The 26258-nt window shown below is 44.2% G+C and overlaps 1 protein-coding gene across 3 annotated transcripts in view; it reads left to right on the forward strand.

The window, feature by feature from the left end:
- Window positions 1-26258, forward strand: part of ADK (adenosine kinase) — a 161902-nt gene that overhangs the window by 28558 nt on the left and 107086 nt on the right. For all 3 annotated transcript variants that reach the window (XM_044420250.1, XM_044420252.1, XM_044420251.1), the window contains exon 4: window positions 25120-25198. In XM_044420250.1, the coding sequence (XP_044276185.1) occupies window positions 25120-25198 (79 nt within the window). The remainder of the gene's footprint in view (window positions 1-25119; window positions 25199-26258) is intronic.

The following is a 26258-nucleotide window of genomic DNA, read 5'->3' on the forward strand; positions in this document are numbered from 1 at the left end:
AGCAGCTGATCCCTTTTTCTTTCATCAGAGCTGATGATTTTGCTCAGCTACTGTCCCTGAAATGGTAAAGCTGACCCATGCTTTTGCACTGATCAGTGCTATGGCACTTCTGCTGTGTCAGAACATGTGCACAAGTGCTGATATGCCAGAATGCTGTGTGGACTCGACTCAACTGGAGGTGAACACTCGCCCTGTTCAGACAGTTCTCGAATACACCCAAAGTGGAGTTTTGCTTGATCTTGCCTTGCAGTATGTGCAACATACCTTGGAGGAAGTCAAGCCACGGAACTCCACCCGAAAACAAGACAGGGCCAATCAGTTGACATCTAAAGAGCAAGAACTCAACAGTCACTGCTGCTTAATACAGCGATTCTGCTCTTGATAACGTCATACAGCCATAAAGCTGTCAGAGCTATTAAAGAAGCTTTCTGCAAGTTTTCTGCTTAACCAAGCAGATTTGCTGCTTTGCACGTCACCCCTCCCATGCCGTGGTGGCGCAGTGGTGTTGCCCGTGCATGCAGGTTCTCATGTGGTGGCAGCCGATGGTGCTGGCAAACATGCTTGCTGCAAATTATGCCAAGCATAGGATGCAGGCTTGAGTTTGTAGCTGTTTTCAGCAGTATGAGAAAATTAGAAGGTATGCCTATATTTTAGCAATGGAGGAGAAGAAAGTGCAAATACCATTCCAAAAAGAAGAAAAACACTTCAAAATCTTTGGGGTAGTGGATTCTCAGTGGTCACAAGTGGGCTTCAGTGCACTACATAGCTTTTTCTCATGGGTAGCAGAATCAAGAATTATACTAATTGCTCAGTCTGAATTGTTGACATGGCCGAACTTGGACTGCCTTCTCATGTTGAATTTGGATGCAGAATGCGCAGGGCTCTGTGTATAAGCAGTTGATAACAGCTGAATCAAGAGGCTAATCTTTGGAGCATTTCACATAATACAGCAGAAGCAGATGTGTCACAAACATACTTTGTGCACTCTTCTGCCCTGTAATATGTGTGGTAGCTACTCTTTTATCTCTCCCTAGCCCCAGTCCTGGTACCTTGTTACACTGGACCAAAAATGTTGACTGGAATGGAGAGATCTACATTTGTTGGCAATGGAGAACAAACCGATTTTTTTTCAGGACTTCATTGAAATTCGTGATTTGACACTCCCATTTCTGCATATTTGTGGTGATGCACAATTTTAATAAAAATAATACAAATTTTAAAAAGGAATATATCAAAAGAACATGTTATCAGAAGTATAGTAAAGTAATCAGGAGGTAACATGAAAAACGCTGAAAGCATCTTGTCTTAGTTTCTTTGTCCAGTGTTTCGTGATACCCGTGCAGTAGTTCAGAACTTCACAACCTCACTGGCTTGTGGAAAGTGCGGGTCAGAACTGGGTGTCTTCAGTGTAATGGCGAGACCCAAGCACAGCCCAGTAGATGTCCTGCGGCAGCTTCATGCAGCCCTTAAGCCCAGGGGGCATGGTAGAGGGAACTTGGTGCTGCAGTGCCCATGCGCCCCAGCCCAGAATGGCCCATGCTCAGAGCATAGGCGCTTTTGGTCAGAGTGCCAAACAGCCAGGGGGTCTCAGGTTACCTGCCTTTGCCACAGGCCAGTGGCCCAGGCACTAGGCCCAAGCACCACCACCAGTGAGTGCTCAGCCCAGTGGAACCGGAAGCGCCGCTGCTCAGTCCCATGTAGAGTGGATGCCCACGAAGGATAGTGTGGTGGATCAAATGCTGCTGAAAGCACTACGAGGACACGCTCCCGTCCGCTTTGTGGTATCACCCACCAACCAACTAGGGCTTCAGCGGGTTCACCGGCACCTGGAGAGCATTCGGGGACAGTTCTGGGCACATGGGTTTCTCCGGGAAACCAATTTTCTGGGTCTCCCACCTCTGCAGTGGCGAACAACCCCGTCAGACCTAAGCCTTATGTGGCTGTGATTGGTCCGTGACAGTGGATTTTTTCGAAGCCGGTCCCCATCCCGAGATTGCTTTTGTCCTGATTAGCAAAACACAGGTCTTCATCGATTAGCACAGATATTGAGATTTGTCTGTGGTTAAAGTATTGAACAAACTATTGAAGTAAAAAAACACGAGTTTGCTTTTTAACCGAACCTTGCTGAATTCATCAGACACAAGTGCCTGCACTCAAAAGCAGTTGAGTTTTTCAAAGTGCATTCTAATTTATTTTTAAACCAGTAAGCGACGGTACATCAATTAGGCCACTAGAGGTCATGATGTACTTTAAAGTGCAGCTGATGGTTTTTAACTTCCATCTAATGACTATTTCACTTTGGCTGAGATTTGCTCCTCTGCTCTAAAAATGTATATAGAACAGTGTGCATTTGTCCACCCTATCTTGGGATTTCTGGTTGTGATTGCCTCCAGGTTGTTTGTGTTTTCTTTGATACAATTTTGAACTTGCCTGTTTTTGCTGCATTATTTGCTAAAAAGGATCTAGAGAGGGCAGAAATTTACCTTTTGATAGGCTTCTCCTTGAAATTTAGTAATTTAACTGTCATCCTCCAGTACCTTATGAACATAACTGTAGCAATGTTTTTGCTTTTGTATCTCAAGCCTGCTTATCTTGGCTAAAAGGAAGTTTAGAACTGCCACGCTTCGAGGCAGTTACTGCTGCGTTAAGGGACTGAGCTGAGAATGGGAAGCCCTGTCTTCGCATTTTGCCTCTGCCACTAAGTTACCAGTTCCACTTGCTCCAGCATTTATTTCCGCCAGGCTGTGAGCCCCTCATCTGCAACACTGACCTCCCTCCCCCCAAAGGGTTCTCAACAGAGCCCTGGTCAAGCGAAGCATTCCATTTTAAGCATAAACTTAAGTATGATTAGTTCTATGGGGGCACATCCCCTAATCCCAACTGTGTTCTGACACGGCGAGATCTAATGTCTAAGCAGAAATTCTTGTGGTTATTGAACAAGAGCAGAATTCTCCATGCCGTCGCAAACGGTGCTTTAGCATCATCTCTGATCATGCAGGGGGTTTATTCACGCTTTGAGAAATGCTGGTGAGAGGCACTGGAATATGTGGGGCAGAGCATGTGCCCCCTTTTACGCCTTGGCTTAACCCGAAGTACGGATTATATGTTTTATAGTTTATCTGGTTCCTTGCTTTTGGATGGGCAAGGTGCTTTTTGTTCATTGATTTGTTTGTTTTTACTTAACAAGGGAAGAGGTTTCCGAGATCCGTGCATTGTCTCTGAGACACAAAACAATCTGAGAGAAGGCTGTTTATCAGAGGCACTCTGAAAAATTTAATCATTCAAGCTCACGAGAATAATCAAGACCATTTTCAGAAATGCCTTGAATGGAACACACGTCGTGCTGCATTGTCAGCATTCACCCTCGGCTGAGATGCACCCTTCTTCCACGCCTCCCAACCACACGAAAGAGTGCCAGCGATTTACTGTGCTCAGCATCACCCCTGTGGCCTGCGCTGTCAGAACGAGCTCTTCAGAAGCGGCAGATTAGTCAGACTACAACAGCTCTCAAGCGGTGTTAAGAGTAACAGATGGACGATATTTACAAGGATTCTATAGGCCTGTCTCAGGACATTTTCAGAGAATATCTGCACTATCCTTTTTGAATATTCAAAACATATTTCAAGTACCACTGCAAAAGTTACCAAAGGGGGCAGTGATTTTACTTGGAGCAATTTACACTGGTTTCAATGTGGAACTAAATACGACAGCCTGAAAAGAAAAAGTTTCCCCTTGTATCAACCTGCTCAGCTGCAGTCCTTTATTGTGATATAATCAAGTTAATCACCAGTGTGTAGAATTTTGATTTCATACATACTCATCCTCCATGTTGTATCTCGGGGGGGGGGTTACCTTTTTCCCCGAGGAAAAGTAAAGCAATCACATTATTTTTAAACATTCCATTATTATTATTATTATTATTATTATTATTATTATTATTATTATTATTTTAATTTAGAATTTTTGTATGCCATCCCATCGCATAGCCTTGGGATGGCTTACATAAAATAAACAAACACAATACAAATAATACAAATAAAATCCAGATTTACCCTGGCTGCAGAATTAAAACCTATAGGTGATATTAAAAGTTATTAAAATAATGTTTAAATAAAAAGGTCTTGGCCTGGTGCTGAAAAACAAATAACGACGGCACCAGGCGGACCTCTCTGGGGAGCACATTCCATAGGCGTCACCGCAGAGAAAGCCCTCCTCTGGGTACTCATCCTCCTAATGTCCTTCACGGAGGGTTCCCGGAGGAGGGCCTCTGCTGCCGATCTCAGGGGGCGGGAGGGCAAATATGGAAGCAGGCATTCCTGTAGGTATCCAGGTCCCAAGCCGTTAAGGGCTTTATAGGTGATTACCAACACCTTGAATTGAGCCCGGACTTCAATGGGAAGCCAGTGAAGCTGGTAGAGGACTGGGCTTATGGGAGAGTAACACCCAGTCCCCATCAGCAACCTGGCTGCTCTATTTTGCACCATCTGAAGTATCCGGACTGTCTTCAAGGGCAGCCCCACGTAGAGCGCGTTACAGAAATCCAACCGAGAAGTAACCAATGCATGCGTCACTGTCGCTAGGCAGTGGTCCTCCAGGTAGGGGCGCAGCTGATGGATCAGCTGAAGCTGAAGGAAAGCGCTCCTTGCCACCGCCGTCACCTGAGCTTCCAAAGACAGCTCTGGGTCGAGGAGCACTCCCAAGCTGCAGACCCTGTCCTTTAGAGGGCATAAGTCGTGCCAGCCTCCTTTTCCCCCTCCCCAGCACTAAAGCTAATTGTCTGGAAATGGCCATCTAGAAAAATACACTAAGATAGCCATTGTGGTGCCTTGTTTCAGGCATGGGATCCAGGTCCAGAGGCTTCTGTGTGTCGGCCATGGGGTGATAGAATGGCCCCTTTTGGGGTGCACTCCAGTCACCCCACAGCTTCCAGGCTTCTGCACACCCAAGGGCAGGAGCAAGGTGATCTTGGCTGCAGCTCTCCTGCCTCAGTCGGCTGTCCAGGTAAAGCACTGGGCAGGGAGAAGGAGGGGCCCTGGAACGCCAGGAAGAATCAGCAGTAGCCGGTGGCCCCGCTCTCTTGCCTCCCCCAGAGTGTCCCCTTTTTCTCTGCAAGGCCCCGTCTTGTCCTGGTGGGGGGGGGGGCACAAGCACAGTTTTTTCCGCACCAGCCGTGAGGGGCAGGCAAGGCCTTGTGGAGCTCTGAAGAATCTTGTGGCCTCCCAGACCGCTGCCTTGGGAGGGGCGGCTGATTTCTTAATCCCAGCTACTTATTTATTTGTTTTATTTATGCAAAACATTTTTACCTGTCAGTCACCTCTCAGGAGAGCTATTTCACTTTGATCAGTGGTTCAACATAACAAAAGGACTTGATCACTTTGAATGACTATGAATAGGCTGCCACTGGATGGTGCTGCTGTCATGCTGTTTTGCTCCGTTGAGCATCTCTTCAATGTAGTCGCCAAGAAACTAAAACAAAAGTTAGGCTGTGGACCACAAGGCCTAAAGAGAAGAAACCTGATTTAATCATCCTGCCACTGTAAAAGAAGAAGAATTCACTGGTGTGCCCCGTTCAGTCTGTGTGACGGTTCCAGGCTTTTAGTATGTGAGGTTCAAATAGGGTCATAAAAGGGGCTTCCTGCAAGATCCACCGCCATTCTGCGATATCCTTGCTTTTTAGTCATGGCATGCCTGGAAAAGGACATGCACCCTGTCAGCTTTGAAACATCTGCATACTCTTATAATGTCTGTAAAGGAATGTTGTTTAATCTGCTGCTTAGAATGCCTTTCTAACAATGCTTTTTAAAACAGTGGGGGTTATATCATTATCTACCTATTACCTTTTTTTTGGGTTAAAAAGTTTTTACTCCCTTATGCAAATTGAATGCACTGCACCATATAGATAAGAAGGCTGTTTTTTTAAAGACATGTTCTCATTATACATTTGCATTTCAAGAGGTAAGCAATTCTGTGAAAGAGATGTGTAATAATAGGCAAGGAGCTGAGAGCCAGAATGCCTTCTAGAATGCAGCATGGTAAAAACTAACAGGTTCTTCACTTTTCACTGAAGCTGGAACTTACTTCGCCAATGTAATGCTATGATTAAGTTTCCTTTTTTCGCCTTAAATTTGATTAATGTTCATTTGATTTTTCAATTCCAAGCTATCTGAATTTTGATGACTAAAATGTTTTGGAAGTTAGGCAATGAAGCAGTAGAAAGCAGGTATGCTTCTGTGTAATTCAGGAGTCTTGCTACCTAAATTCTTTAGGTTTTGTGGAGTGGGAGAGAGGCACTTTCTGCATTCTTTGATGGCTTGTTCTAAGGTTGTGCTGGGTTTTGGTTTTAGCTGTAAGATCTAAAATTATTTAGATTCTTGTAATAACAGAACTGATGTCATTGAGAAACCCATTATATTAACTTTGCAGTATGAGATACACTTACGGTGAATTGCATGCATGGAATTGACTTGAAATAGGTTGATTAGTGATATTGATTTAAAGTGCCAGAAAATTCGTTTAAATGTAGTAATTGAGGCTGGTGTCTCTACTTAAAGATTATATATTTAGCTCAAGTAGGCTGTGCAATAAATTATGGAGCTCAAGCTACTGCTAGAACAGGAGTAAGTACAGTTACAATAAAATCAAGGAATGAAAATAGCGTGACGTGTGCGCACGACCACTGATGCCTCACGACCCTCGGGTCCAGTCGCTAGTGTGGGCAGCAGCCCCGTGAGGGGCACCAAGCAGAGGGTGCTGGAGGAGCGCTCGTGGAAGGCAGGCTGGGGAGTGTGGAAGACCCAGGGCTGCTCACCGGGATCTGTCCGGGGTCTTGGAAGGTCTCGGTGTGGACTGAGCTCGCTCGGTGGCCATGGGCTGCTGCTTGAGTGTTGCAGCGGGGAAACGGAAGACGCCTCTCCTGCAAGAGGGTGTGACTGGCTGGGACGCTCAGTGGGACCACGACGACGCACTGCTGCATGTATTGTAGCTCCCACTTGTACTATGCAATATTAAGTAGCTCTTTTTTTCCGTAGCCTCTTTCCTGTAACTGTCACCAAGTAGCTCTGTGTTTGTAAGGATGAAAAGCTCACTTAGGTGGATGCAGCATGTAGCTGACAAGCCGAATTAAAAGCTTCCTTTGCCAAAGGGCAAATGTTTCAGCGGAGTCACGTCACGTCAAGAAGCGATCTTTGACTTGTGATACAGAAACTGATACAGTTGTGATACTGAAACTGAGCTTTGTGTCATGGCAGTGAGAGTCTACTAATATATGTAGGCTATAAGACAAATTACAGCAGTTTTTCTTCGGAAACAGTTTAAAATGCAGTCATTTAAAATTTGCGAGCCTAAATGCAGTAAATGTAGCAAAAGACAATGACTTTGAAATAAAGCAAAAACTGCTGATTGATGTGTCTTGGAACTGGAAAATGGCTTTCCGTATAGCGCTTCACTGAAGTAGAAGAGCAGTTGAGCTGGATTCTTTTGGATGTTTGTAATATGTAAGCAAGACGGAATGGTAAACCTCTTGCTGCTGCTTGAAACAGACTTGCTTGCGGGCTTTTCCTGCACTTTACTAACGTGTGTGAAGCCAGACTTGTGCCAGGTGACTGCGCCTCTACTGACTCCGTTCCCTTGTTCAAGGACCTGCTCCGCTCACATGGGCAGCATAGCGAACTCATGCGAACTGGTTGCAGCTCTTTTTCTCACGTACAGAGAAGAAGTTGTGTTCTCTCAGGAGCCCGCCCCTCCATTGAGGTTAGGCTCTTAGGAGACGTGGTTTGGAGTAGTGAGCTGGTAGCTCAGTGTGGTAACTTACTCTTTGGTCCAGTCCGTTTTCTTCTTCATTTCACAAATGTACCTGTGCTTCCATGCATGGGACAACGTCATGCTAAATGATCAGATACCTGATCACCCCTTTTCTGACATCAGAGTAGAGAATGTGATTGCAACGTGACTGGTTTTGCACCGTAGTTTCCTGCCTTCTCTGTCCTTTATGACGTCAGTTGGCCATTGAAGGGTGCCATCCAGCATGGCTGCCTGTAACCCCCAAACTCAGTGGATGATGGGTGTCCCGTGGAGGGCAGGGGGAGCACGTGTGACTCTGGGGCAGGGGGAGCATGATGCATGTGAGGACAGAAAGCGGGTGCTCCACCACCCGAGTCTTCAGGATTCTGCCCCAAATGACAGTGACATTATTATTTTTCTAAATTTTCTTTATTTGCAGGCAAGAGTTACAGTATACATCTCCTTCACTGTTGCTGAAAGGGGTTAGATGAGCTTATTTTAGCTTAAATGATTTGTGTTGGTTTAGGCAGTAAATTTAATGGAGATAAAACATTCTGCTGTGTACTGTGTAAACATTTCTAGGAAATAACATCCAAATGTGACCTGCCAGTGTGGTTATTGCCTCAAGCGTGGTTGTTACAATCATCTGCAAAACTGTGAACATAATTGTCACTGTACTTCACATGGTTGTTAAGAGCAGTTCATCCCTAACAGTCTTGCTTACCATGAACCCTTACTTTTATGCTCTTGCATCTTTTTGAGAAAAAAGTTCTGACAGCACATACGTAGCAAAAGCAAATATCCTGGCCTTATAAAAGGCTTGTGTGGGCGCACATGTGTGTACAGGTGCATTGTCGGTGTGCTTCCCCTGTGATCGTCTCTGGACTGTGCAGCCCTGGCATTTAAGCTGGCGCTCTTGCTTCTGTTAAACTGCTCAATACTCGTTTGGTGTAAACAGTGCTGATTATCAGAAGATCTAGGGTACAAGGTTAATCAGCAGTTTGGCTTTTTAAATGGCTTAGCCTGATATGATTTACATGTCTGGAAGAACTTGGCAAGACTTAAGTATATAAACTGTTTTTAATCTATAGGGGTGTTCACCTTATCTAAAGTTAAGCTTCTGATCCACTGTTTTATTTCTAATTTGTTTTATACTCTTACATAAATTATCTGCAATACGCTATCCTAATTAAAGTTGGTAAATCTACAACACTGTTCCAATTACATACTAATCAATTATACTCTAATTTAATTCCACTTAGCTACAGTACATCATTAATCAGGTTCAGACTTAGGATAACGGATTTAACACATTAACTAGTCCGGAGCATTCACATGAAGAGAAAAATGTAAAGGTACTTGTAATGCTGAAAAGAGTACATAAGGTGACATTCAACAGTACACTATATTAATAGGTTTCATCCTGCCTCTAAAAAAGGTAATTCATACTTTCTAATTCCCTGGGAAATTAGTGCTGTGAGCCAAACCAGATGCAAGTATATGTCCAAAGAGTTAATACTTCCTGTTCGGTACTCTTACACATCTGGGGCTGAAGACAACCAAATGAGCAACGATAAATGGCAACTTGCAACGTCGCTCTCCTCAGGCATGCTGGCAGAGCTTGGTGAATCTGCTGGAAAAGGCCGGGCGGACTATTGCATGGACGGAGGGTGTTCCCCCCAGGTGCCCTGCAGCATCGGTGTGAGGCAGCCCCGTGCGAGCGTGGGCCTGTGTGTGCATTCACTGGGGCGGGGCAGGGCGGGGCGGGAGGGAAGTGAGACCCCCACTGAACAGTGTGTTTGTCTTTTGAAGATCCTTTTCCAGCTGAAGGTCAATAGAGCATTTCTTAGTGGGTCTTAACTTCATTTTTCATGCACTTGCATAGCTGTTGTGAATGTATGAAAACCCGAGGAAGGCAGAGAACACGAGGGCTGTGCTGGCATGCTTGGTGATATTCTGGCTAGAGGGAAATGCATGCAGGAGCATGAGAGGAAATGGGTGCTGGAACACAGTACAAATAATAAAGGGTGGAAGCCCAACAAGGAGCTAGTAATTTGGGCTGCGCTGCTGGAGCTGTAAGGTTGCATTACTGTTCAGGTAGCACCAGGGGGTGGTACTGCCCAGGGTTTAAGCATGTGGGCAGACGTGGGTTCTCAGTGGATGGCAAGCTGGAGAATGAGCTGTTCAGCTTTCCTGCATTCATATTTCTGTTTTCTGGATTCTGATTCCAATCAGGCATAATTCACTGGAGGAAGCCACTGGAGGAACGGCTAGTTGAATGACCCAAACTGTGTTTCATGCACAGAATGAATATAGGTAAAAACAACCTTTCTGAAAAAAGAAGTGTGTGTTTTTATTATGGTATACACAGTCATTTATTTTAAGACTTGCTAGACTACACCATCGTCAAGGATCCAAGGGTGGTGTACATGCAGTTATACAAAGATATGAGAGCAACAGAACTATACAAGAAGATGCATTGGAACCTATACAAAGAGCAAGCAAACAATAAAGCAGTTCAAAATCGTACTTTAACTGTACAATTTTAGAACGTCAACATAGTTGTTTTAAAAGAATCTCCAATACAAGCAGGAATATTTTGATTCGCTGCTGACAAGACGTCTCTTGGCACCTATTCTTCCCCCCCTTGGGAGGGGGTTCCAAAGTCTGGCTGTCACTGCAGCAAAGGCCCCTCCCTCTAAACGCATAGCGCACTTCTCCCCGTGCTGATCCATGGAGAATGGCCAGCTATGAGCCCTGCACTCACCTTGCCTCTGTATCGCGGGCGCTCCACTCCTTCTGGGTTTGTCATTTCCAGGATAAAATACTGTGTGCTTGGAACTGTCCCAGCCTGGTCCACTTCAGGTCACTGACACGGAGCACCACGATGTTCAGCCATTCCTTTTCCTGCCGTAAGGTCTCCGGTTTGGCTAGACTCATACTTCCCACGTTCCGTGCTTCCTTCATTCGCAAGTGTTGTGCAGCAACGGACTTTTCCTTCCTCCTCTGAGCAGGTTGTCCACCAGGCTTCCTCCCAGCTCTGATCTAGTTGCACTAGCTTGCACTCTCCGTATTCCTCGCTTGCTCTCCCCGGTAGCTAGTTCCATGCCTTCCCATTGGAAGTATCACCTTCTGGCACCATCCCTTGTTTAATTTGGATGGCTTCGTCGGGGAGTTTTTGAGGTGGGAAGATTCAGAGGGGCTTATCGTTGCCACCTTTTGTACAGCACTGACTGCAGTTCGCCTGGCTACCTCTGCCGTGATCCATGAACGGTCCTACACGGGTGTCGCGCTCAGCTGCCCTGCTGCCCATCTGCCCCAGCCCCCCGGCAATGGACCAACGCAGAAGGGAGTTAAGCATCCATGCAAGCTTAGTAATAGGGAAAGAGGCCAGGGCAGCCTGCTCTTCCTTAGTAATAGTAAATTTGGGGTAAATCTAGAGGGAACTCATCAGTATCCTCCTCCTCCTCCTCCTCCTGTCATAAAAAAGGGCCTTGCATATGTTTCCTGCATTTAAACTAAGCATTAGCTAATAAGTCCATCCATCCATCCATCCATCCATCCATCCAACTCTTATTTCTTTATGTTGCATTTACTACTAGGAGACCCATCCTTTATGAAGTACCCTAGATATGGTTGAGTCATTTGCATCAAGCTTATTTACTGCTGTATTTAATTTCCTGTAGTGAAGATCTCCTGCTTGATAACTTCGTAAATGGCAGAAATCGATGAACACCTGAGAGGCAGCTTTCATTCAACAAGGTCCCTTAACTTAGGGTTCCTTGTTTGTGGCTGGTTTTGATGGTGAAAAAAGCAAAGGGCTTTTATCGGTTAAACTCAGTTTATACTTTTTGATCTGCAAAAGTTTTATGCAGGGTGATTTATTTCTTGAGTGAGGTAGGCTAGCTTTCTCTGTCTTTGCAAATGAAGAATTAGAGAGCCTACTTTCAAGAAAGAAACATTTTAGTTTAAACTGTTTTGGTTTTCTCTTGTACTCTTTCCTGGTTTGTTTGTTTTGTTTGCTGCTGTGAAAGTGTTACGAGGCTCATTGTCAGCAGCTTCATGTCTAAATGCCTAGGTGTAAAACATTTCTTTCGACTGGTTCTAGAGAGTAACAGCAAAATCCCCAGAAACACTAAGATGAAACTCTGAGCTACAAGCACAATTGGTAAAGTTGTTTTGTGACACTTGACACAAATGCTATTCATGCTGTTCCTTTACCATTGCTGCTATTAGATTGTGTAAATGGCACTTCAGCCTTAAGGCTTAATGTATACTGGCAGAATTCCTATGTGTGCAAGGCTCACCTCCAAAAAGCTCAGTCTAATGGAAATGATATAATGAAGATAGATAATAGAATGGTTCATTAACTTAATGTCACGGGTAGCCATTTTTACTTTTGCTATTTCTCTAAACTTTGTTCAGAGATTCGGACAAGAATGTGCATTAACTGAGATAAAAAATTTTCTGTGGGGTGAGGAAAAGTAACGGGGAGTTGAAATGTGAACTGCGGTATCACTGCCAAAACTTCTGCATTATTATCGGTCTAATCCAGGGGTCCTCAAACGTTTTGAATAGGGGGCCAGTTGAAAGGTGCCAGGTATGGGCGGGGGCCGTCAAGGCGGTGTGGGCAGGGGGCACTGGCCGGGGGGGGGGGGTGCGCTGGCGTGCGCGCACACGCATGGCGAGCTGCATGGCGGGCCGTAGTTTGAGGGCCCACGGTCTAATCTATTTGGTATATTGTGAACACATTCCTATAAGAGGTTACTCAAAAATAAGCAACATTTTTTAAAAGTTGATAGGATTGTAGTCAGTGTGTTGCCTGTCAAGCTGTTAAAACATGTTGTTGTTAGGATATTAAATCATCACCATTTTATATTGATTGCTTTCCCTATTGCCAGAAATGGTGACTGACACATCGCTTCTGTGATCTTATCTGGGCAATTTCTTTTTCTTGTCAAACCCTCCTACAGATTTACTAGAAACTGTATTTTTGTAATTAATATGTGTAAGGGAAACAAATTACTTTTGAGAAAGAACAGTACTCTGTAGTGATGCATGATTTCTTTGAGAGAAAATAGTACTTTATCTTTCAATGAAGAATAGAAAAAATATAGCCGACAAAACAGCATTCAATAAAATTGCTGATTGCTTCTCTGAACAAGTAAAAGAAGAATAAATAACTCAGAGAAGAATAACCTCATTTAAGAAAGAGGAATTCATACAAGGAATCTACAAGACATTTTTAAGTTGATATTGTTGAGTAAAACAGTATAATCTGAAACGTTTTGAAGGCTGGAACTTTGCTTTCTAAGGGCTATCCGTCGTTTCCTCCACTCTTGGGAGCCACCTTCCCATTAGCTCATTGACCTGGCTTGGTTCCAGCATCAGTGTGCCTGTCTGGACACTGCCGCTCGGATAGCAATATGCATCGCCTCTTCCAGGCTCCATGTGGTTAAAAGCCAGGGAAACACACCACTGACCCTGCCTCCTCGCTTCTCATTTCCATACGCTGGACATGGGTGTCAAGGGAGAGCCGGTTGTGATCGCAATCTGCACGCTGGCTCTCCTTATGTATCCTGGGAATGTAAACCGCTCTAGCATCCAGCCCTGAACTCATTGCAGTAAACTTCCTCCACTGTCTTTGCATTGAACCCCAGTGAAGATCCAGCTAGTGTTTAAGCGGGAAGCCACAGGTCTAGGTGCGGATGCCAATAGCTCACTCGAACTGGTGTTGGGAAGCAGCTTTAGAAGAAAGTGGCGGAAATGTGTATCTGTTCAAGGCTGGCCTTACTGAATATATGTGGGGGGTCTTGTTCCCCACACACACACAGTTGTTGCAGTATGTACTCGCCATCTGTTCGGAAGTCCTGCCTTGTCCTGGGACATCTTCAGACTGGGGTATTTCAGGTGCTTGCCATAGTAACAATGGACAGAACATGGTTTCTCTGTCTCATGGTAACGCTCTTAGTACAAGAGGAAGGCAAAAGTGGGGAAGCAGAAACCCTAAATAAAGTTCTCTTACTAATACAGGTATTAACACATATTTGCATGTCTTAGACATTATATGCAAAGATCTGACCATCTTGCAGAGACTACATAATTCAATTTGTGTTACAAGCTTTTTTGGTTTCTGAAATTGTTAGTTAATAGTACTATTGTGAATATGAAAAGGTTTCTCATGGATTATTGCAATTATTCCAGTACTAATTAACTTTTCATCATGTTAAAGCTTCATTGTAACCTTTAAGAAGTGAGAGTGTGGCTACTGAAATGGAGTAAGTTGTAACTTCAGTATTGGGTATTACTTGGTAATCCAGTTTCATTTTTGCTTTGAACTTTAGAAAGGTTTTCTAGATAACGGTTGATTATTTGTTAGTTTAAAAAGTCTTGAACACAATTTGCATTTCCTTTTATTTTATAATTGAGAATTTAATCTTGCATGGTTTTAATTAAAAGTTGTTACTGAGGAGTAAAAGCCCCCTTTATTGAACTATTTGTGGGAAGGTTTTCAAAAACATGTTTTTTGAGATTTCACATACAATTTAACTGAATTCAGATGAAGATAGAAATTAATACCTTGTGAGCTTTCCTTACTGCAGGGCATTGTTCACCATTCGGAGCTTTTTAGTCTTTGCAAAGTAGAAGAGATCAGATTCTGCTTAGACATTGAAAACTGCATCATGATATTGCTGCAGTAAAACTCAAAACACATTGAAAGTTTTGCTGTACAATCTATCCATCCAACACTCATTCATGAACTCTGTTCACTTCACAGAGTTACTCATGAAATAGGAATGCACCGGCCGTTGGAATTTGAATGTTTCGATCTGATAGGCTTTAGAATAATTGTATCAGTTTTGTAATTAAGGATTTTAATTAGTAAAAAGTTTGGTTTAGCAATAATTCAAATTAATATTGGCCATAGTCAGAGAATATGCTTATTGTGATGCTACCAAATGTCCTAATTAATAACTATATAGGAAATTAAGACTGCTATTCCTAATTTGGCTGAATTCACAGGAATTTCAATAGAGTGGGCATAATGGAAACTTAATGGAATGGAGAGAATGAGTATGGTCATCTCTGGATATTAATTCTGTTAGAAGAATATGGAAGTATGTATGGGAGGTGATGTTGCTCTGTGTGTCAAAGAGGGCATAGAGCCAAATAGGTGAGAAAGCATAAAAGAGACACAATAACAGGCTCCAGATGGGATTTGGTCCCGCAGACAAGCAAGTGTCCCCTGGACAAGAACACTCAAGGTGAACTTGAAAAGGAAAATGGGATGGGAAATGGAAACTTCCAGAGGAAGAAATATTATAGTAAGTATTGAAGTATAAGTAACTGAGAGAACCCTTAGTTGGCTGCATAAATGCTTGTCCCAGTCTGGATGAAGAGGCTAATTGTCTGATATCCAAATGACAGTGTCCTAGAAGAACTGGTCAAGGAACTAACCAGAAGGGAGGCTACGCTAGATTTAATCCTAAATGGCACCACCCATGTCCTTATGCAGAGTGGGAGTGCTGTCAGACCAGTGGAAACAGACCACCATGCTTCCAGGTTTAACACATACATAGCCGGAAAATTCCGAGCAAATCCAACAGTTAGATTTGACTTCTAGAAGCTTCTCTTATAATGAAAATCACAGGCCAGGAAAAATGGCACCGGGTTTAGAACCTCACCAGTATGGGTAATGAACAGAGTCAAAAAGCTATTCTAGAGAAGAAGCATTTCTTCAGAAAATGAAAATCTTGCCCAAATGTGGAGAACAAAACAGAGCATTAATTTGCCGAAAGGATATGCAAGCAGATACAAAGGAATTTCAGATTGCCAACAACATCAAGGCCAACTGAAAGAATTCTTTACATGTCTCAGAAGCAGGAGGAAGCTGATTACAGAGGCACGTGGACCATTGGCTGACAGTGAAGGAATACTAAAGAAATAGAAGTGTTTTCCAACAGATCTTCTTAGAGGACTGCCCAGAGAGCTTCCACTATCGGGCAGCAGAAAAATGAAATAAATAAATAAGGCACCTTTGTTGCACATAAAGTACAACCAGTTGTTTGAGGAAGAACCAACTGCCACAGTGACATACTAGGCAAACTCCCCCTCCCAGTAGAGAAATCACGCAATATTTATAACATGCCAGGTTACACCAAATAGTTAATTCTTAATAAAGTCAGCTGAAATAATTCAGTCATTACCTAATTCAGCAGTTGGAGCATTTTTGTGCTTTGGGGGCATCTACAATTCACAGGACAGATAAGAATGTTCTCCGTGTTAAACAGTAACAATTCAAGGAAGAAAGTGAGAAAATTCTCACTCTCGTTTCTCAATCCTCCCACTTCCTTCCACACAATACTTTTCCCAGCCAGGTTTGAAGCCGATTTGCTTTTATTTCCTCAAAGTATATGGAGATTGTGGGGAAACTGAATGAAGTCTGCTTATCTCTCTACTGTGGAAGATGTAGGACAGATAACTGTGCCGAAACGAATGTTTTTAGAAAGGGAAGTCTGAAAAACTGAGGCAAATATTGATGGCAGTAAATGAAGAGGAACTCGGGTGCAGATGGTATCCTTCCTAGAGCTCTTTAAAACATTCAGATGTGAAATCACTCTTGCTCTGATGAAATACGTAGCATGCCGTAGAGATAAACCACCCACTGACCCAAAAGACTGGAGAATGGCCAGTGTATCACCCATTTTAAAATGGAATCTGAGGAAGAATGCAGGAAATGACAGGCTGATTGCCTTAAAATATACATTGTTGTTGTTGTTCTTGTTGTTGTTAGTCGGAAGTCGTGTCTGACCCATTGCGACCCCATGGACAACATTCCTCCAGGCCTTCCTGTCCACCATCCCCCGGAGTCCACTCAAGCTCACTTCGACTGCCTCAGTGACTCCAGTCAGCCAGCTCATCCTCTGCCATCCCCTTCTTCTTGTGCCATCTATTGTTCCCAGCATTAGGCTCTTCTCCAGGGAGTCCTTCCTTTTCATTTGGTGGCCAAAGTATTTGAGCTTCGCCTTCAGTATCTGTCCTTCTAAAGAGCAGTCAGGGTTGATCTCCTCTAGCACTGACCGGTTTGATCGCCTTGCGGTCCAAGGGACTCGCTGAAGTCTCCACTGGCACCCCAATTCAAAGGCCTCAATTCTTTGGCGCTCAGCTTACTGGAACATTATTAAAGATAAATTAATAAGCCTACATAAGGACAAGCCTTCCTGAAAATGCCTTCCTTGCATTTTTTGAGAGTTTCAATAAATCTGTGGACAGGCTGATGTAGTGGACATCACTTACTTGGATTTCCAAAAGGTTTTTGACAGAGTCCCTCACCAAGGACTCGTGAATGACCTTAGCAGTCATGGAATCAGAGGGCAGATTCTCTTATGGATCAGGAATTGGTCAACAAGCAGGTGAAATAAATATAGTAGAAACAAATGGTAAATACTTCCAATAGAGGGATGTAAATTGTTGGGTCCCACCAGGACCCATACTGAGAGTTGGGACCAGTGTTTTTCAGCTTGTTTACCCAGAGTGGCGACTGTAGGAGATATCCAGCTGTTCAAGACAGCCAACCTCCATGTGTGGACTGATGAGGCAGGTGACATAGGCAGGGCGCAATGCAGCTTGGGATTGAATTTCAGGCAGAAGGCTGATGGGATACATGCCAGCAGTGGGAGGACTAAACAGGAAGGATAGAAACCCCATGAGAAAATAGAATCACTTGATCATCTGTCGGGTAGATTATGGTAAACAAAAAACCCATGACTCATGGTAATCATGCAGGGCTGCATCTACAAAAGGATACCACGGAGTTAGAAGATTCACAGAGAAGGACAACAGGATTGATGGAGGGGCTGGATCAGTTCCCCTATGAGGAAAAGTCGCAACACCTGGACTGTTTTGTTTAGAAAAACAGCAAAGTAAAGAGAGGCAGGATAGAGGTGTGCAGCATTGCCCATGGCGTGAAGGCATCGCACTGGGGACGTGCGGTCCTCCCATAGAGCTGATTGGTAGGAGATTGGAGAGTGATAAAAGGTAGCACTTCTTCACCCAATGGGTGTAGTGATGTGGCCACCAGTTTGGATGGCTGTAAAAGGAGAGTAGATGAATCAGTGGAGGATAAGGCTTATCAAAGTCCTAGGGCCGGTAAGTGGATGTGAACCAGTTGCTGGGAACATGGGGAGGAGGGTCCTTGTGGGTCTTCCACAGGCAGCTGGTTGAGGTCTTTTTCAGTGATGAAAATTTCTCCCCGGACCATCTACATTTGAGTATCTGCTGCTGCTTCGGGGTTAAGTAGGCGCAGCCTAAGTTTCATTTAAGAGTTTGATAGAACAGTTTAATCAGATGGATCCATAAATCTGCAGAAGCCTCTTTGTCTTCATACCTGGTCCTTTTCTAATTCTCTGTCTCCCTTTGGGCCATCAATCACTGATGGTAATGAGGAAATTGAGGGGCTAATTCTGATTAAATATCTATTCCTATTTGAATGCCCACAACACCCTGCCTGTCACTGCTACTGCCTAGACTTCTGCATTTGAGTCCAATTTATTCTATCATAATAAGACAATTTAGGGTGGTCAATACTTTCCTTTTTTTCAACAGGGGTTATTGTGGGTGTGGGGGCTGGTAGGGAGTATCACCTCCTGCCAACCCCTTTCATTTGGATCGTGCCCACTATTTATTACAGACAGGTGTTATTGTGACTGTTCTTTGAAGATACAAAGATGCTTTGATCAAGCAGATTGATTTACTTCATCCAAATTTCAGAAGGACGTGATCCAAGATGTGTTGTGTGACGGTTTGATGTTCTCAGTATTAAGTGCTCTTAGGGAATGTTCTTCTTAATGAAACACATTTTCATAGTGATTGGGCTGAGTAAGTAGATGAAACTTCAGCTTCAGTTACTGTTATTAATAGTTAAAGCCTGGTACACATTATGCCAGGTGGGAAATCAAAAAAGGAAGTTTCAAATGATGCATAATACATAGTAGTGCATAGGGTTACTAATTATACATTTTCTAGATTTTTCATTTGTTTTATTTCCTCCCCCCTCCAAAAATTCTGCTTCTGCTTTACTATGTGGTAGAATAACTGAAATGGTGAACAATTCAACTGATGGGCAAAATTCATTTCTACACAAAAAATTATATCCCACTTCCCCCTTCAAAAGGGAGTCATTCAGAGCAGCTAATGAAGCATAAAAGCTGACACAAGTATGATAAATATTTAATAATAAACATAAGATTATCAGACCAAAACTCACATGAAAAGCAGAAGAGAAGAACAGTAAAAACAAACTGTACACAAGATACATTAAGCAACAACAGTGTTGAAGGCTTGTTGAAAAGTTCAGTTTTCAGTCACCAGCAGGACTCAGGGAGAACGGGAGAGAGTGTTGCTTCTTGGGTCAAGGGAATGGCACTGGCGGCTGACTGCCTCCAAAGTCTTTCGCTTGCTGCTGGTTAAGCCCCAGGAGGCAGCGGTCAGGTTCACAGGTAATGACAAGTCTCGGTGCAAGCTGACCTACATAGCTTGCCATTACACCTGAAGCTTGCGTCCCGTTTTGCTTCCATGAAACCATGCAGAGAATCAGTGGTCTCCTCATGTAAATGCTGCCCTACTCATGAGGTGCATGCGGGCCTGTCTTTGGACGTATCCCGCTTGGATTGGACTGGTTGGGTTGTGTGGTTGGACTATTCCTGTTCGGAAAGTTTGCTTTTAGGTAAGATACGTGCAATTCTACCAATCACCTTTTCATTCATGGAGAAATTTGGCAGCAGCAGCGTCAAACAAGAAATGATGGCTGTTCCTAGGTAAAATTCTTTTTCTGCCACACGACTGTCGCCACCTTAGAGCAGCCCCAGGTAGACCTGTGTGAGCAATACTATCATGTGTGATAGTGAGTCACATCTGAGAAGATGTATAAAGGACTGGATTGAAAGATTATTAATTCTTCATTTCTCAAATTGATGCAATGGCTAAGAATGACACAAAAACGCTCTTCGTATTGTGATGGCTTGCAATTAACTGCATTACGAAGGCAGTGGCGTTTAGGGTTGGGCATATACTGCATCTTAAAGCAGCTGATTATACCCTTGTATAGAATGCTTCTGAAAATGGCAGCTCCTTTTGGAAGTATTTATTACTGCAAACAAGAATTACCTCAAACTAGTCCTGTATTTTCCAAAACCACTTCATCCAAACAAATAGCAACTAAATCAGAAGTCTGTAATTTGAAACAGGTTTCATGTTATGAAGACCAAATGTTAATATATGAAAGAGATAATTTTCCTGTGCATTTTCGAAGGTTCATAGCTTTGAAATACTTTACCGCAAAAGTTAGAGGTTGAAAAAATGCACTTAAATGTCAGTTTGATAGACGCCAAAAGAACATTTTCCACATATGTTTGCATTTAAATGTTATTGGAACAAGATGGAAAAAGTAACATTGATACAAAAGTAAGGTTAAGGCATTAACTCTTAAGGATTGTGATTTAAAAAAAAATCAGTAGAGTTTGCCAGTTTTATCCATGTGTTTTTTAAGCACTAAAAATAAAAACCTGCCTTTTATTTACTGTTACCTGCAAGTCCTTCCCCACCCTCCACTTTCTCTTTGAGGATATCAAGCTGTAAAGGTCTGAAATGTTGCATACAATTTATTTCAGTGGTTTTGACATGTTAGAAAAACCCTTAAAGATAACTTTTACAAATAGAGGCAGGAACATAAATTTGTCAGTGCTGTGTATTTAACTTTCTAGAGAATAAATGTAATCCTTTTTAAATCTTCTCTAATTTACTTACTGGCTTTGAAGAAGTCATAATGAGCATGCAATGTGTTCTTTACAGTGTGGGTATGTGGAATTAAGTTCACTTTCTTCAGAGGCTGCCTCAGCCTCATTCATTTGTCGTATGAATATCCCACTGAGATGTCTTCTAAGAATCTAAAGACAGGTCTGGTGCCAGCATTTCCTCACAACAACCTTTTCAGGCAGGTCAACCCTTCCATACTGTGTCCAGTTCTGGGCACCAAGATTTAGGAAAGATGAAAGTAAATTGGAAAGGGTCCAGTGGAGGGCGACAAAAATGATCCAGGGTTTGGAAACACTGCCCTCTGAGGAGAGACTGGGAGGACTGGGCATGTTCGGCCTTGAGAAGAGAAGACTGAGGGGGGACAAGGTGTCCCTCTCTAAGTCCCTCCAAGGCTGTCACAAGGAGGAAGGTCAAGATCTCGTCTTGCTGATGCCGGAGTGTAGGACACGGAATAATCAGTTCAAGTTGCGACAGCCCAGATTCAGGCTGGACATCAGGAGAAGCTTCCTCACTGCCAGAGCAATGCGACAGTGGAACCAGCTGCCTGGAGAGATGGGGGGCTCTCCCACACCGGAGACATTCAGAAAGAAACTGGGCAGCGCTCTGAGTGGGGTGGTGTGAATGGGCGTCCTGCAACAGCCGGGGGCTGGACCCGATGGCCTTCATGAGCCCTTTCAACTCTACTGTTCTAGGATTCTGTGATTCTGAGCAGCTCAGACTAAGAGATGCTAACTGACCTGAAGATGCGGAGTGACTGGGATTTGAACATGGGTTTCCCCAATTCTGGCTCAACATACTGCTGCACCACAACTGCATAGCGGTGAGCTGGAGCAGGGTGGAAGCACAACCTCGGGCTATAATGGGACTCTTTCTGAAAATATTCCTGTTGGGTCACATCCTGATTAGCACATGCCGCACACATCTATGTGCCAGCTGAATCATGGGTTGCAAAAAGATTTTGAAACTACGTTTATATATTCCATGAGCTGAACATGTCTTTTAAAACTTTCCAAGCTCAAAATAATCCTGTATCCAAGAGACACAGAGCAGGTGGAGTGTGAAGAGCCATTGATGAAATTAACACCCCCCATCCTTGTCTCCTTCCGATCTTAGTGAAGCCATGGCTGACTCTTCTACATTCGGGGTTCCCTTTGGCCACCTCTGTAGTTAGCGCACTAGAGATGGCATCCCTGCGGCGAGTTTTCCCCAGGAAGCCGCCACATAATGCCGCATCATTAGGTTGTGGGTTCTTATGCTCCCTCCAGCCAGCTCCACTGGAAGGAATAGCATCTGACTCCTACGCTGGGGCTCACGCCATCGCTGCAGCATATCTATTTAGCTCATGGTAATGGTGCATCTGGGTCACTTATCCGAGGTTCCATAAAAAGGCTGCGGAAGGTCATGCTTGCATAATCAGAGAATTCATGCAACCATCCTGAGATTTCTGTCAGTTATTTTTCCTTATTTATATCCTAGTTTGTGTGAATGGGAAGCAAGCGGGACAGATCTGCGCCACTTGTATTCATTTAAATATTCACCCATGCTAAATGGATGATCTCAAAATACAAGGAGAATGAAAAGTAACTGTGTAATGGGAGTCAGGAATCCAGAAACAAAAAATAATTGAAATAACACTTAGTCTTGACTACCAATTTGATGGCTGAAATCTTGTCTTCAAAAGGATTGAGATGCCAGAACATGGGGCTACACCGGAACCAAAATGCCTCTGTGGCTGATGCTGCTCCAAATAGTAACAGCACTGCTACTACTACTAATAATTTGGTAATGTTAATAAGGATGCAGAAAATTAAATGAGCTTGCAGTTGCATAATTCAGTGGTACAAGGGGAAGAAAAGTCTCCTGCAAGAATGCTGGGCTTGCGTGTGCTGCTGGGATTAGGCTGCAGCTTGGCCACCCGGACTGGCCCAGTGCCCACGTGCCGCGTTGGCTCCCGTCTGGCTGCACAATTGCAGTGATTCTCTCTGGCGGACCTGCCGTTTGCCGCAGGGACCTGTGAAGCCTCGTCACTTTACCCTCACACCACAGACTTTTGCGGCACTGTGGAAAGCGCTTTTGGGTCCCGGATATCCATGACGTGATACGTGCAGTTCGAAGACGAAAGCGAAAGCCTCACTGGGGTCGGCCAGAACAGGGCCACAAAGCGCCAAGGCCGTAGCTTAAAGGGAACTTTGAAGAGGACAGCTGAGCCCACTTGCGCCCCATTGCTCAGATCATGTGGCCAGATCAGGTAGTGCAGGTTCCCATTAAAGTCGTGTAGGTCTCACCTCCTTAAACTAATTAAATGTAGATTATGTTTGGAGTTAGTTGTTGGAATAACCATTTCCCCCCATCGCTTATGAGTATAACTAAAACGGTTTTGTTGCATAATGAACAGCATCTTCCAATTGTACAATAGCAGAATGTCGAAACAAGCACTCGTCCGGCCAATCTTCCCCATCGCTCTCACTTTTTAAGACTGCATCTAAAACCTGCAGCAACAGTTGTAGTTGCCCGCTTCCGGGACAGGCAGGCCAGATTGCTCCCTTTCTTTGCTGACAGGCTTTCTATTTTTCCCTTCCAGTGGATAGTCAGCATTCTGTGCCGTAGACATCACAATGTTTGGTTTCTGCTTTGATACTTTATTATGTGGCTTGTCTCTGGGTTCCTTCCTCCTGTTTCTCAGCGGCCCCGAACGTTTCCTTCAGTCTTACCCAAGCTCAGCCCCGAGAGGTGGGCGCTGGTGACCGATCAGGCCTGCTTTCCAACATGCAACCTGGAATGGTGCCCTGCGTGTCCACACGAGTTTTCATGGTGGTTTTTTGGAAGCCTAAACCTGCTGGTTAAAAGGGATGATAAAATGGACGGAATGAATGAATAGCTCTGCATCACTGGAGAGACTTGCGCATAATGGATACTGCAGCATGAAGCTGCTTTGAGGAGGCACAGACTATAAAAGTGAAATAGAACAGGGCCTTCATAAGAAAGTAAGCAAATCCTGCATGTCAGTAACCATTCAGAATACGGTGCATAATGGAGTTTATCCCAATAAGCTCAAATTAAGATAGGGAAGCATTTACTGTCCTTGCTAAACAGCGGCTGATTTTCTGCCTTATTTGGGGAGTAGTTATAGCGCGGTATCTCCAATTCAATAGATTTTATTTGCAATTTCAGAATACTAAGACAGGAGTTGGGAAACACTTGACGAGCAGCACTTCCTGTATCATGGATAAAGGCTGCCACTGAAAGGTAGCTATTACAGACTGTGCTGGTCAACATTTCCTGAAGCTGTAATTAGCAGCTATCAACGGATAGTTTAGCCTCACATAGACAGTGCCTAAACTGTGGGGTAGTGATACATGGACACGCCTTCAGGTTGCCAGCTTTCTTCTCTCTTCTCCAGATCAGCCATGAGGAAATCGGAAGCTTTTTGTTTTTATTTTCATTTTACCTTAATAAACTCTGGCTAAGCTGAAGTGCTCCAGAGGCGATACGTGGTCCCACAGCCCTGCCATCTTCCAAAATTCAGGGGAACACCCCAAAGCCCCCTTCCATAGCACAAATTGGCCTCCAGAGAAGCAACATGATGCGAGAGAGTCAAAGTCAATGCAAATGCAAGTAGATAAAAAGGCGCCACTTCGGTGGGCAGGTAACAGCGTTCCATGCACCGGTTCAGTCATGCCGGCCGCACGAGCACGGAGACTGTCTGCAGACAAATGCTGGCTCCCTCGGCCAGGAGACGGAGATGAGCACTGCCCCCCCCCCCCGGAGTCAGGCATGACTGGGCTTTAATGTCAAGGGGAAACCTTTACCTTTAACCTTTTTTTTACCTGTCTGCCACTGTACAGTAACTCCAGAGCCAATTTATTCCTAGCTTTTATTCCCTTCCTGGTTTTGGCACCTGGGTGTGTGGGGCACAGTCTTGTGGATGGCTGAAGTGTCTCACCTTCTCAAACTGTAGTTTAGGAAGTCAGCTGTTCTGCCTAAGCCAGACCTTCCCAACCTGGTGTTCTCTAGATGTTCTGGACCATAACTCCCAGTATTCCTGACTGGCTGGCTAAGGGTGATGGGAGTTGAAGTCCAAAACATCTGGGGGACATTAGGTTGGGGAAGGCTTCTCTGAACCATAGGATCAGTAATTGTTTAGTGTTTGGAGGTAGTGATAAATAGTGCTTAATTGGAAATTGATATGCAAGTTTCCAGTCTCTGTGCAAGTGCACTGGTTGGAGGAAAGGCCAGGGGAAAGAGTACAAAGCCTGGGCTCATCCATATAATGCGAAATCCCAGGTCTGTTTGCTTCCGGAAGGTTTGCATCAGCTACTGGTGCAAATGCAGAGTCGCACAATTAATATGTCTTGCTCCCTTTATTTTTTGCAGGGGACATTGTACACTCAACACAAATTCCCACAGGGTGCTTCAGAAATTCATACAAACCTGATATTAAATATTATGACTGCATTGCATGTTAAAATTCCAAAATGTAACTGTTTTTTCTCCTCTCCAATTCTCCTTTCTCTCTATTCCTTGCAGATTTGAAGAACTTGTGAAAAAGTTCAAAGTGGAATATCATGCTGGTGGATCTACACAGAATTCTGTTAAAGTAGCCCAGGTTTGTTGCCCCTTAAAATAATTAAATATGGATGGTATTTGGCGTTAGTCATTGAAATAATGTCTTCCCCTCATCTCTTACGAACCGAAAGCATAACCAAACCACGGCACGGAAGCATTCTGCTGTTGCCCCCAATTCTGAGAGCTGTATGTGAGTGGAAATGCTGGTCATCCAAAGGACTGTCCTCTTCCACCTTTCTTCCCCATTTGCGCGTGCTGTTTGTTTGTTTCAGTGTGTGGCTAAGCCAAATGGGGTTCTGTTTTGGCCAACAGCAAGCTGCAAGGAAGCGGGGCATGGCTGGCTCTGGTAAGGGTAGAAGGGGCCGTGCCGTATGACTAAGCTGCAGTCAGGAAAGGTTATGCGCACGGAACTGTGTGACAGGACAGCCGCCACAGAATCCAAGGTGAGCCGCTTAGGAGATTGGGGGCAACGGCTGTGCAGTTCGCCACTTTGGCCGCTTCTGAATGTTTGCTCTGGCAGCGTCAGTCTTGTGTTCAGTTCTGTCTTAGACCCCTTTGTTCCTGCTCCTGGCTTATTCCTGTGGAGTTAGTTCCTTCTCTGGATTCTGGAACTTAATGGAGCATGAAGATATAGTTCACTCTCTAAAGTTAAATAACTATCTTGGGGACAGGGAGGTTTAACCTCCATATATGAATTTGAAAAACAAAGCTTAAATGGGGAAAACATCGAAAGAGTTTGCATTTAGGATTCCTCAAATTACAGATAAAGCTGAACAATCCCCAAAGTTACTGTGAATGTGAAATTAAAATCCCCCGTAAGTGTTTCCTTACCTCTGCATAGCTGTTTCTCCAAGACAAGGTGTGGGACAGGATCCCACCAACCCGCCCTAGAGGCTGCCTGAGTGAGCTGGGCAGAGGCTCCACTGCCACTGAGCTGTAGTGCTGGGGACAGGGAGAGAAGCAGGCTGGAGCACCAGTGGACACTGGCCTGGGTGGGGGTCTCCAGCACCCTCCTCCTCCTCCTCTCGGCTGATTGGGCACTTTTGGGCAGGTGTCGTTCCTGCTGCCCTCCGTGCTCCTCCGTATCTGTAGATTCATAT

Source organism: Varanus komodoensis, unplaced genomic scaffold (genome assembly GCF_004798865.1).
Source record: "Varanus komodoensis strain SLA01 unplaced genomic scaffold, ASM479886v1 scaffold11, whole genome shotgun sequence".
NCBI classification, from domain to species: domain Eukaryota; kingdom Metazoa; phylum Chordata; class Lepidosauria; order Squamata; family Varanidae; genus Varanus; species Varanus komodoensis.